Below are 13362 nucleotides of genomic sequence, written 5' to 3'. Positions count from 1 at the left end.
GAATCGGTACAAACGGGGAAAAGGAGGAGCCCATTTGGTCCAGATCCAGAATGCAGTGTTTAAGGGAAGGATTCAAACCTGTTTACAGCAGGAACTGTTAGTTTACACCACTTAGTTTCGGGACAGGAAAATCTCAGTAAAACATGTTACAAATGTGTTTTTGAAAACAAATTAATAAATCTATCTTACTGATGTGATAAAGAAAAAAACATGGCACATAAACTTTAAACTCATGTAAGTTTCTGTCTGCTGTGAGACCCACTCGTGTTTCTGCTTGCAGCGTTATAAACCTATCATAAATGCTTAAATGCCATCCGCTGACTTTCCCGCTCATGAAAACGTCCGCACCGACATTCAACGGTTTCCCTGAAACTCCATAAAGCTTTAAATAGAGCTGGCCCGTCCTCCCAGGACCGAAGTGCCGCGGAGACGATGAAGAAGCACTCGTTTCATGAGCTCTGCTGCTAAATATACTGGAGAGCAGCTGTAAATCTTTCTGTTGGGGACGAAGAGGAGGGCAGCGGCTCTCCATTTTATCATCACCCCCCTCACAGTGTTACTGAAAGCCTCACTAAATCTTTCCTTGTCCTTCTGTGCAGGTTCACCCCTCCTCCTCCTCCTCCTCCATTTTCCTGCCGTCTGGATTTTCTTTGTCGACATTCATCTCCTGTGTTGCCATGGCGCTGCTGAGGACAGCGAGTCGAGTGAGAGGTGGAGAAAAGGAGATGAAAAAAAAAAAAATGAAAGGGACAATAAACACAGAGGAGCGTACAGTACGTCCCCGCGGCCCTCGGCGTCTTTGTGGGCGTTATCGCCATGTAGGTGGTGGAGATAGCATCCGCCTGCTGACGTCAGGCAGGGCGGCCGCCGCAGATCAAACGTTTAAGAAACAATGAAGAGCTGGATGAAGAGATTCCTCCAAAGACTCGGCATGAGTGTTGGAGGTGCTGATGAGTCCGAGGCACAAACAGCTGCACCGATCAGAGACCCGATCAGGGCCAGACCCCCCACCCCCACCCACACACATCTCTGTTCTTTATTTTTGGACAGTTGCAGGCAAAGCATGTGGAAATGTGGAAAACAAATCAGTGACATTCAGTAAAGCTGCGGGTCACCGGGAATCGAACAGAGACCTGCTGCTGACTCATCTGCACGCCTGCCAACACAGGAAACTCCTGCAGTTTGCAAGACCCTCAAACTTCACTACAGATAAGTTGTGCACACAGCCAAGTGTTTGTGGTTTTGTCTACTGTTGCTCATGTTTCCTGCACCGTTCACTCTCAGCTCCTGCTTCACCACCAATTGTACCACAGCAACCCGTGAAGAGTCGAGATGTGTGCGGCTCTTTGTATGTGCGACACGAAGACTTACAGATTCACAGATGTGAGCTTGTAGAATGAATACCTGTTAATGCACACACTGTAAAAACAAAAATGGCGTCTCCTTCAGATCATGCTGAAGACTATGTTTAGTCCATTTAAATCGACCTCGGGTTAGAGCTTGGTGCGGGTCGTTTGTGCAGGTGTGATTGAAAACAAACCAAACCAGTCAAAGCTACACGATTACAAACTCATCGACTGGATCGGAGCAGAGCAAACGACCCACAGGTGTGAAAATGCCCTGAGAACATTTGTGTGACTCAAAACATCCAGGACTTCATCTGCACTGAGTCACTGAGACAGTCAGCTATTACACCATCACCCTTTAATCACCGGAATTAGCATGTTAGCAAGCTGCACGGGTGCATCACACAGACACAGATACCGGCTCATTGGAGCTCAGTAACCTCCAAATACAATCCTAAAAGTCCCCCCGCGCTCTCGCTCTGACTTCTTGGGCGGCCTGTTGGTACAGTAACCTCACAGCAGCCATATTACTGTCAGCTAATGTCACTAAACATGCTCCAAAACACTCCAACAGCACAAACACGCAGAGAGCTAGCAGCTACAGCCGCCTGTGTCACCATTCACCTGTCAGCCAAAGAGGCCGCGCCCCTAAAAATGCTAATTTAATACAGTTTAAACAGGTGAGTTTTTACCACAGAGCAAATAATTTGTAATCAGAGCACGTCGTGCTTCAGATAGGTGTGAAAAATGATGGAGATGTGAAATAATACAGGAGTACCAAGAAAACAACCCGGCGGGATGGGAAGGTGAGGGGTGGGGGTTTACCTGGATCGGGGGTAAGGGTTGGAGGAGCAGGAGGGGAGGGGCTGTCCTCTCCATGGGGTAGAGAGTGGAGGACGTAGGGGAGGGGAGCTCCGGGTGATGCTGTCCTAAAGTTGAGCCGTCAAAGATGCACTCCAGAGACGCTACCTACAGGACAGAGGAGGAGACACGGCGGCTCGCTCAGACACAGCAGGAGGAGCAGGAGCGTCACAGACAGACAGACACGGAGGAGCGCTCAGGGAGGTCTCTCCGTACGGATGAAGGTGACATGTTTCTACACTGAACGACCAAAACAACAGCAAACACTGGACAGACAAATGTGGTTCCCTCCGATTGGTTAGTGCACTCGTCTCCACCACCTTTCTGCTTTAATGATAGTCGCAGACACCTCCACCTCCACCTTTGATGGCCGGAGGCCGCACACACGTGAGACCTGATCCAAGACTTTAGGTCAGCAGGACCTTTTACCTTAGTTCATCTGCAGATTCAAACCGACACTCTGTAATTTACATCAACTTCCTCTGAGTCCACTTCCTGTCAGAGGGTGGATTCACCCCATGATGTGATCTTACTGCAATTTTTAACATTTTTTGAACAATTTGTACTATTGTGCAAAAACATATACTGTTTTATCACTATTTTAAACTGAACTTAAACTTTGTCAATTCAGTTTTATTTATTTATACAGCGCCAAATCACAGCAACAGTCACCTCAAGGTCCTTTATACTGTAAGGCAGACTCTACTATTATAACTTTATCTAATAGGATAATAGTTCTCACTGCAAAATGAGACTGCCAGACAAAAATGGACACAATGAACGTAACACAGTCAGTTTAAGATAAACCAACAATTTACTGAGAGAAATCATAGAAAATCACATCTCTGTTACCGTCTGTACACACAGAAGTTCACATGTAGTTATTACATGTGTTTGTCTGTTCTACAGGAGTCTAACCAGGATACCTCCAGCTGCCTGACAGACTCATTCAGACTGATGCCAACCAGCTGTCTGCGTTTGTAAAGTAGATGCACTCATTTGCAAACCTTTGACAATCTGTCTGAGTGCAGTCAGAGTCAGACTGCCACTGTTTGCAGAGAGGTTGCCCTCTCGTTTGTAGTATTCTCAAACTGCACACAAAATATTGCAATGCTTTGCTGTATCAATTTTTCACCTGCCTGAAAGGTTAATGCTGAGAAAAAGGGATGTTTTCATCCATGCTACTATCTTTGGCTAACCCAGACCAATCAGGAGTCACTGCCTAAAGACAATTTAGTGCTTTTAGACAGTCGGGCCCAGCTAAGAGACTAACTGAGGGACTTTAGGCACTTAAAGCCTGGCTGCTAATACAGAGCATGAGCCGTATTATTTTTATCTTAATATTTATAACAAACTCTCGATGAGCTGCAGCAAATATAAAATTCTAGGCTGATAACTGATTCTATTTATTGAATTTTTGGTTAATTTCCACCACAAAAATGAAAAATTATTGTTAAAAGTGACGATTTGAAGATCTCGCCAGAGTTAAACTGAGAACTGGACATGGACATCATCTCACACACCGATGTTTACACACAGAGCGCCTCGATGGTTTGAATCTGTAAATGAGACCTGACGGGAAGAATAACAGAGAGTATCATCCGAGTCTGAACATCATTGCAAATGAGGTCAGATCTGCTTTAAGAAGAAATCTGAGGGAGAATCAAACAAAGGAGAGGAGTGGCAGAAACCTGAGAGTTCACAGGTGAGTGAGTGATAAACTGATGAGGAGGACGAAGAGGAGGAGGAGCTTTGATGGCATTAACAGACACAAACTGGCTGATGGTTAACAGCGTGGCCACAGGTTTTAGGCTCGCTCCACATAAACCTGACAGGTGCAGGAGAAGATCAGTGATCAATGAGCCTGCTGAGGTTTGTCTTTTTTATTCAGGTCGACTTATTCTGTAGAAACAAAAATGGGTCAAACATTTATGACTTTATTGATTCTGCAGCACTTTTTGGTTCATTTCTGTTATTTTGAGGCTTTTACTGGACGACACAGTTTAGAAAGGACCGAACCCTCTCAGAGAGACGAGGCCGTCACACCGTCAGGACCGAACACACGAGTCTGAATCAGGCGTGAACGCTGCTGCAACACACGTGTGGAAAACCACATACAAGAGAGGGACACACACAGTGAACACAACAGGTGAAGGCAACAACACGACTCACAATAAGCCTCCAGCTACACCACAACTGCAGCACAGAGGCCGATGTTAGCTCACACACAAACTAAAACAGCTTTGACTTCATTCTTCTCCTCCAGTGTTTAACATCTGGCCCAAAAAAAGCCTTTCATCAAGATCAATTTATCTCTTTAGATTAACTAAAACTTTATCATCTGCACTGAGCGGATCATTGTCCAACCCTCGGAGCGACCCAGACTCAGTCACGTGAACACAGAGTTTTTTATTTCTGCCTTCTGCTCTCTGAGGCTTATCTGACGCTGGTCTGTGGTCCCACTGTTTCAGCGAGTTTGGCTGGTCAGATGTGAGAATACGCGTCCTTCCCTTCGATCGACGGAGCGTTTGAACCGTTTGGAGCTCGACTGTTTCATGTTCGACTGGGTTTTTTTTCTTTTCTTTTTAATTGTAATTGTTTCCTGTATAGAAACAAAGTTTAGTGGAGTTTCTTCTCACATCATCTCAAACTGTTTGAATCTTTATACCAAACACAGTGCTCCTCTCACCTCTCCACATTTACTCCACCTGTGTGGTGTATTTTCATTCCAGGAGTTCCAGATGTTCACGTGAACCTGTGTTGGTGTGAGTCGTGTTTTCAGCACGAGCAGATTGCCAGGCCTCAGTTTTGACGCTGTGGACGCCGACGTTAAGCGTTACTTTGACATAATTACGTCAGCCGCTGTCTGAACTATGTTGATGTGCCTTTGCTAAAGCACAGCACTTAAAATGAACGAGCTTTTTATTCTGTTTCAAAGAACAAAACATCAGAAATCAGACAGATCTTTAATCTTGAACCCAAATGATCTTTCTATATTAAGAGAGATCATTAAATATGATTTTGTGTTTATTTACCTCGTTCATGTGATTTATGATGTAATACCCTTCACAAACACTGGGAGGCAGTCACCTACATTGGGATTTCATACAGATCTCATATTTAAAGCATGAGACATTAAAAAGAAATTAGAGAAAAATTAGAGATTTCTGTTAAATAAGGTTTAAATAACAGACTGAAGCCTCAAAGAAAGTCAGGTTAGATCCACCTGGTGCGGCATCAACACCTTTTATTCTCATGGCGCTTTGGCCTCGTGGTTCAGATGATCTGATCTCCACACGATGGCAGCAGAGCTCCATCTGCGAGTCACATCCACCCAGCTTTAATCTGATCCCATGTTCTCCGTTACCACGAGCAGTGCAGCGTGAAACGGGTCAAACCTCCGTGAAATATCACATCTCAGCTAATCGGAGATCGGATTAATCAGCTCTGAGCACGAAACACGGAGGCAGATTTCAGGCAGGAGGCCTTTCCGTTTGTTCTCTGGCGCCGCTGCACACTGATGAGAAAACACATTTATCTGACAATCAGCTGGAAATACAGTGACATCTAACTGAAGCAGCCTTTGTTTTTTATTTAAACTAATCTTTTATTAAACGATTTATTCATCAAACGTGGGAAGAAAAAGTCATTTTAATGACTATTTATAATTCATCACTTTCTTTGTCAAGAACGGTTTAAACTGAAGGTTTAAACTGAAGGTTTAAACTGAAGGTTATTTTCTGTGTCCGTTTTATTTTTACAAACTTAAAGATAATTTCAAACGTTTTGAAAGCTTTAAAGAGATTTTCAGTCTTACTTTAACAGCTTGTCAGAAAAAAGCAGCCATCTTTTTAAATACTGTCCACTTGTCCCTAATTAATTGGCCAAGCTACAAAAACACTGGATCCTACACTTCCCATAATGCACCGTGACAGCTGTTCAACACAGGCGATGGGCACACACATTAACGTGGACGTGTGGAGTTGGTGAAATGCTCCTTTAACGGCACACACAGTCGTTGTGAGAGTAACGTGGAGGCCCGAGCGGTGACAGACACAAACACAGCGGGCGCTGACAGAAGCAGCACGAACAGGAGGCAGAGTCACGTGACTGGGAGCACGCCAAATTCCCCTGGTCGAGCTTCCAGGACGGCGGGAAACAGACCGAACGCAGTCTGGTTTCCAAACCGAGGCCCGGCTGTGAGAGAAGCTGCTCTCATCACACGAGGAAAGTGTTTAAATATCAGCTCGTGTTTTTGTCCTGAAGTGTTTGAGTCACCTAAATTATTTTCAGCCTGGGAAAATCCTGGAAACTGGTAGGAAGCTCTAACTGGGTGTTCCAGCAGCCAGAACTGCTACTTCCCTCTTAACGTTTGGATGAAACATCAGGAGCTGGACGAATCCATGTTTAACAGAATCTCTGTCCTTTCACGTTTATGATTGCACAGCTTTGATTCTGTTCATGTAAAACTTCAGGAAGCGTCCACTAGTGGGAATTCCTGCACGGTCTCAACATCGAGACCCCAAACATCTAATCCTGCAGGTTTACCTCAGGGGGAATTCTCAGGCTCCGCCCACAATACCATGCGGTGATCTCACCTGGACTTTTACCTGCTGCAGCTGTAACACTGAAACCTGGACCAGAGGAATTTGAAATTTGTGTGATGGCGTGATGACAGGAAACAGGTGCGAGCTTCAGAGCTTCAGCATTTTAATGGGTCACATGATGCAACACATACAAGCAACACGCCTCATCCTCCGTGTGTGTGTGTGTGTGTGTGTGTGTGTGTGTGTGGGGGGGGTTTACTACAGCAGACTAAAACAGATTAAGATTAAAACATTTGTACTCATTTTAAGACAAAAACCTGCTTCGTCGATTGATCGACTGATTAAATTTAAAGTGGAATGCGGCCGACTCTGATTGGTCGCCATCAGAGAGGAAACAAATGTAAAGAGATGAGAAACGCATGAAAACGTTTAACTTTACTGGCATTTTAACAAACTCTGGTCAGAATGAGGCTCGTTCGTGCATAATGAAACGTTCTCGTTACACGAATATTTTACGAGCTGAAATCTTGGATTTTGCCTGAATGTTAGCTCAGCCATGTCTCTACAGAAGGACCATTAGACTTAATAATTCAACCATAACTCTAAAACGTAAGCACTTTGTTGAAAACACTACATTAAAAACCTCCTGAAGCAGGTGTTCACTGAAACTGAGAGCAAGTTTTTAATTTGCTACAGCTCATCAGTGCCAATCGTTCAGGTCGTGTTTCTTTCTTTTTTAATATAAGAACAACAAACGGTTGTCCTGTCTGACACACGTATCTGAAATTACAGCGACACAAACATCACGTGAACATAATGATGCATCGCTCAGCAACAATCTGACTGTGACGGACGTTTTAACGTCTGAAATGAAGGCCGTGGCCCGCTAACTGTTTGAAAGAGAAGCCAGTAAAGTCGCCGACAGACGGGAAGATGTTTGGACCAATGAGAGAGACGGGAGGCTGAGACAGTGCCATCTCCTACCTTCATCGGTGAGATGTGAGCGTGGGTGACGTAGCCGTGCACATTCTCGATCTGGGAAAGGTTCTTCTCTGCTACCTGGACCAGCTCTGGGCCCCCCGCCTCCTCCGTCAGCTGGGGGGAGCTCTGGTCCTGGGGGGACGAGTCCTCATCGTGGTGCCTGTACTTCTGCAACAGGAAAACACAAAAATCAACAAAACAGGGCCAACAGCAATGTGACAACAACTCTAGTTCAATGAGTTGAACCGCTATGAGCAGCGACAGCGGGGAGGAAGAACCACCAAAAGAACCAGGCTCAGGGAGGAGCAGCTGTCACGATTATACACGACACATCTTCATGAAACTCTCCACCCGAGCGCAACAGCAGTGCAGGCGGCTCCACCATGTGGTGAGAATCAGTAATTACAGGTTCATTATTTACGGAGAAGAAAACACAACGAACTAACAAAACAAAACAAAAACCTCAACATAAAGAAGGGAAAACAAAACGATAAAAGATAAACCAACCAGCAGAGACCTCATATTTAAAACTTTTTTTGTAATAAATTTATTACCCAAACATGAGCTAACCTGTTTTTCTGTGTTTCATCTTTCTAAACGGGCAGTTTTTGGTCAGTAATGTGACCCACGGGTCCACAGAGCCGAAATTCTGGGGGCTCTGATTGGCCTCGGTGAGCTGGAGGTGTCACCAAGTGAGTTTGTTATTTCCAGGCAGAAATTCAGAAAGAACGCCGGCGTTAACGGGTTAAAGGATAATCCTCCTCTGATCCTCCGACTGCTGGCTTTTCTGAACAAAAGGAGGTGAGTCACTGCTGGATCGTCAGCACCAAACCCTCGTGACTGAATCATCGGTGCAGGTGAAGAAAACCTGTGCAAGAGAAAATTTGCCTCAGCAGGGCTCTAGACTAACTTTTTGACATGGGCGCACCGGTACGCCTAACTTTTTAAAGTTAGGCGTACCGGCACAAAAGTTAGGTGCACTCAAATTTTTCAACCGCATCGCTTAACACCGCAGTTTTACATGTGCACTTTCTTTGGGGGGAAGTCCATACAGACAATATTCATTTCTAAATGATTAACTAACAAACTTGTGCTTAAATTGCTTTGTTAATATTGTAGAAAATGTTAAACTTAATCATCATCTTGGCTCCTCTGACGACCTGTTTGCTGCTGCCTGCTGCTGAAAGGCAGTGGGGAGAGGGGACACTTGGGCAGTGCATTTATTGCAGCATATAATGTGTTTCCTGGATACACTGCTGCTTTTTCAGCATTCAAAGATTGATGGCACCGTGTCAGAGCTGGCTATGAATTTCAGACGGATCAGGCCTTAACTTAACACAAAAGTTATCAATAGTTCTTTTCATCTTTTCTTATTACCCACAGCTACATCCACTTCTGTCGGGCCTAGGCTGCTCACTAGGGCTGGGTATCATCACTGATTTCTATAATCCATTCGATTCCGGTTCTCAAAGTCCTGATTCGATTCAGTTTAGCCTCAGACAGTCAGAAATATTATAATTCTGATCATTTATCAGCACTGATACATGTGAGACTTCATCAGAATTGTGAACATCACAGCAGATGCCTTTGTGTCAAAGTAACTGAGAATAAAACACAGAAAAACATGAAGGAGATTTTCCTGGTCTGGCGTTTTATAGCAGATAACCTTAAAAATATTCTGCAATATTCTGCAATTTTGCATAATTTTAAGAAGTTTAAATTTCCTCAGTATTGAACAGCAGAAATTAGGCTTTCTTGTCCGAGGTCATTTAAGTGAACAAAGAAAAAGAAAAGAAAAAGACAGCAGCCGACAGCGCTGTAAACAACGGTAGACTGGTGGGAAATAAGCGAATAAATAATGCAGAAAACAGAGATTTGAGACGGGAAACTGTTCTTGAAGTACAGAGGGAGAGAGAGAGAGAGAGAGAGAGAGAGAGAGAGAGCTGTGCATGAAGTGTGATTTTTATTGTGGTGGAAGCAAAACAGCAAAAGTCAGAGGGAATTGATGACGACATTGATCACATGTGAAGCGTAGTTTGCTGCTTCTTTTGCTTCTGGCTCGGCGAATTTTGGTTGGAGACACAAAACCTGCAGCTCAGAATCAGCGCAAAAAAGACGTAAACACAGCGCGGACCCGACGCATCAGAATCGCTGAGCTCCGACAGCGTGTCCGTGTTCGGGCCGTGGGGTGAGAAAGCCGAGAAAGACAAAGCTGATTCTGATGCGTCGGGTCGCTCTGTGTTTACGTCTTTGTGTGGAATCCGTTAATGAATCGATATCGCTTTATTCAAGCTACTCACCTCTCTCTTCCACCTGCACTTTCAACTGGACCACGGCCAATCAGAGAGGGCCCGCCCCTGACTATCTCTGATTGGTTTAGTCCACGAGATTTTTTTTTTTTTGTTACCCGAAAATATTTGGTCGCACTAGTGCGACCAAATATTTTTTTTTAGTCGCACCACTAAAAAATTTGGTCGCATTTGCGACCAAATTGGTCGCACTCTAGAGCCCTGCTCAGAGTCAAAAGTGCACCTCTCCAACTAACATCCAATCACAGCTTGGCTCTCTGTTGTGGTCAGAGATCCAGTCGGTGTAGTTTATAAAATAAAAACGAGGATATAAATGGAAAATGAGCAGATATCCTCCTCGTAGGCCTCATCTGTTGATCGGCAGCCTTCACATCTTGATGAGTCAGAGCTCTCCAGTCTTACTCATCTGTTTTCTGGCTTCGGAAGGAGAGACGCACAGTGTGACAGGTGAACGACTCGACGGTCCTGAACAGACGCGGTTACATAACCAAACCGAGTGATGGGCACTTTTCAGAGCGCAGACTCGCTGAGCAGGAGGACGACCATGGATCAGAAACCTGAAGGACATCATGGAGGTGTAACAGGAATTCAGCCGACTGAAAACATTTCAACCAAAAACTAAGATGGCATGATTTATTTGTTTCCTAAAGTCATAAAGTTTCTTTATGAAAGTGACTCTTTCTTTTCCCCATTTAAAAAAACAAATAAACAAACAAACAAACAAACAAACAAACAAACAAACCAATCAGCGCAATCTTACTGAAGGAGCTATGGACTGAAACGCTTCAGCAGCCAATCACGTCGCTCGATCTGAGGGCAGTGGTAACATTGTTGCAACATTCCGTCTGTGTCGGTCTGACTTTAAGAAACACTTTTATGGACTAAATTCATCTCCAGTCCACTGAGAATTAAACAGCTGAGACAAACTGTGAGAACATGCAGGCAGCTCGCCCACGCTCAGGAAAACCTAAGTTAATGCAGCTCCAGTAAGTGCTGCGAAAGTAAAAACACTCAGTCCGCCATCTGAGGCTCAGCTAAAGACACATCAGCACGTTTTTAATATTATTTCATCTCAACGCTTCGAAGAGTCTTTGAGGAGTCTGAAAAGAACAACGCCGAGTGTTTCTAATTGAACACGAGGCGCATTAAACGAGCCCCAAAGGACAAGAACTAAATTCAGAAATGAGAGTGAGACCGACAGAAGTCAATTTAAGAGACTCAATACATGTGAATTCTGACCTTAGAGACTAAAACAGTGTTGAATTCATTTCTAAAGAAAGTCAAACTGATCTCAGCTCCAACATAATGATGAGTGTGGCTGATAAACGGAGACAAAACCAAACACCAACACGGCTTTGGAGGGTTACCGACGCCGGGCAGTGTCTTGGTTAGGCTCATACACACACAGCAGCACAGGAAGCGTGTTGGACGAGGCTTTCAGATCACATGACACAAACAGACACATATGATCACAGCTCTGGTTTAGCCACACTTTCACTTGTGCTGTAACACAGTAAACAGTTTCTGTATTATAACTGCTGAGCTACTCCAACGCTTACGTCTTCTTCACTCACAGCTGGATCGGCATTTCTCTGCACCAAAGTCTTATTGTTTGGTTTTAATATCAGAGCAAAGAGAATAATGCAGAATAAAATCCAAGGGTTTGAGCTCTCTGCTGGTTTTCATTCTGCCTGCTTCAGAGTCTGAGAAATGGAGGTTTGTGAGTGATTCTGAGGAAATCCTCGGCTTTCAGGGGCTGTTTTGACTCAGGGATTTTAAAGAGGGGGAATTATTCAACTTTAATGGGTTAAAAAGGAAAAAAAAGAAGTAGAGTAACCTGAGTAAATTTATAACGTGCTGACAGGATCTCGGATGATTTCAGAGCCGGGTGTTGGCTCCAGTGTTTTGGCTTTTTCTCGATCAGGGTCTCAAACGCTGATCCCGCTTTGCTTCAGTTGCAGGTTTTGCCGTGAGGCAGATTAGTGAAACCCTGACGGCGCTCTAAGAACCTCGGAAACTTTCAGCAGCGACTTCAAAGAGACGCTAAGCTGTGGCTGAACGGGATTATCCCACGCCCGATTGGCTGTGGACCGGATCAGCCAGCAGGTCGGAGGCTGAGCTGTTGGACGGGCAGCACCTCAAAATGCAGACCTCCCATCAACGCTGAAGGCCTGAACCTTTAACACCTCCGTCCTCCGGCTCCCTCTGCTCGACCGGCGCGGAGCCAGCAAACAGTGTGAAGGGCAACACCTCCGTTCATCAGGCTGAGAGGCGTCAGCCGGCCAGAATTTGGTGAATTCAAGAAGGACGACGGCAGCTGGCACAGAGGCGGCACGCAGACAACGCCCACAGATGTAGAGTGTGAATCTGAACAAGTCTGAGGCACAGCGACTCATTTCAGCTTCATAACAACAGCACGAAAACTCTGGTGTCAACTCGGCCTGGTCTAAACCATCCACACCACGACTTCCAGCAGCTGAGTCCCAGAGGAAGACTTGAAAAGACCCCGACCCAATTCTCCTGAAACTGTGGGAACAGCAGGAGGAGTTTACAGAGGGAACACGTGCCAACAACGTTTCCCTGAAAACAACCTAAACGGGGAACTAAAAACCTTCATTACATATTCATTACAGCAGCCGTACGCAGCCTGATTTTTGCTCCATGTAAACTGAACGCCTCACATAACGATCCGTGAGTGTTATCATCAGTCTGAGGACACACCGCCGTAAACACGCAAGAATCACAGCGAGAAGGTGAGAGCAGTTTTTTTACTCTCATTTATTCTCTTTAAAACATCTTAACATTACAGACTGATTTATTAGTCTTTTAAAACAAGAGAAATAAAAGACACCGGCTGATGAGTCCAACAGTGAGAGCACATTCACCAAATCATCTCTCTACAAATACTGTTTAAAACCATTAATCACATTCTTCAAAAACCTCAATCACATTTTAAATGTCTCTGAAATGTGCGGCTCTCAGCAGCATCATCACATCTGACAGAACTTAGCTGGTTTCAAACTACAGCAGTCTCCCTGATGTCGGTGCAGGTGCCTCCATCACACCTTCATCCTGTCAGACTGGCTGAATTACAGTTGAGCTGCTGTTACAAAACCCGTGTAGGTCTGTGAGCCTGCATGAGCCTGACTGTGAGCTGATGTTTTTCACATCCAGCAGGAAGTACAGGTCCAGGTTGCATCGGCAGCAGTCGGATCTGCACAGACGTGGAGTCAGATGCTGACCTAACCAGACTGCTGGCTCTTTATGGAGGAACCGGCTGTGGAGGCGTCAGCTTTTCACTCACTGTCACACACAGGC

At 44.9% G+C, this 13362-nt stretch overlaps 1 protein-coding gene across 1 annotated transcript in view; it reads right to left on the bottom strand.

Moving 5' to 3' along the window:
• LOC100697840 (discs large homolog 1-like protein) overlaps nucleotides 1–13362 on the bottom strand; it is a 104742-nt gene that overhangs the window by 31962 nt on the left and 59418 nt on the right. The window contains 2 exon segments of the mRNA XM_013266627.3: nucleotides 2172–2315; nucleotides 7739–7903. Coding sequence (XP_013122081.2) covers nucleotides 2172–2315; nucleotides 7739–7903 — 309 coding nt within the window.

This window comes from Oreochromis niloticus, linkage group LG18 (assembly GCF_001858045.2).
Source record: "Oreochromis niloticus isolate F11D_XX linkage group LG18, O_niloticus_UMD_NMBU, whole genome shotgun sequence".
Taxonomy (NCBI): Eukaryota; Metazoa; Chordata; class Actinopteri; order Cichliformes; family Cichlidae; genus Oreochromis; species Oreochromis niloticus.
Note: the sequence above shows the minus strand (reverse complement) of the source record. Positions and strands in the feature narration are given on the sequence as shown.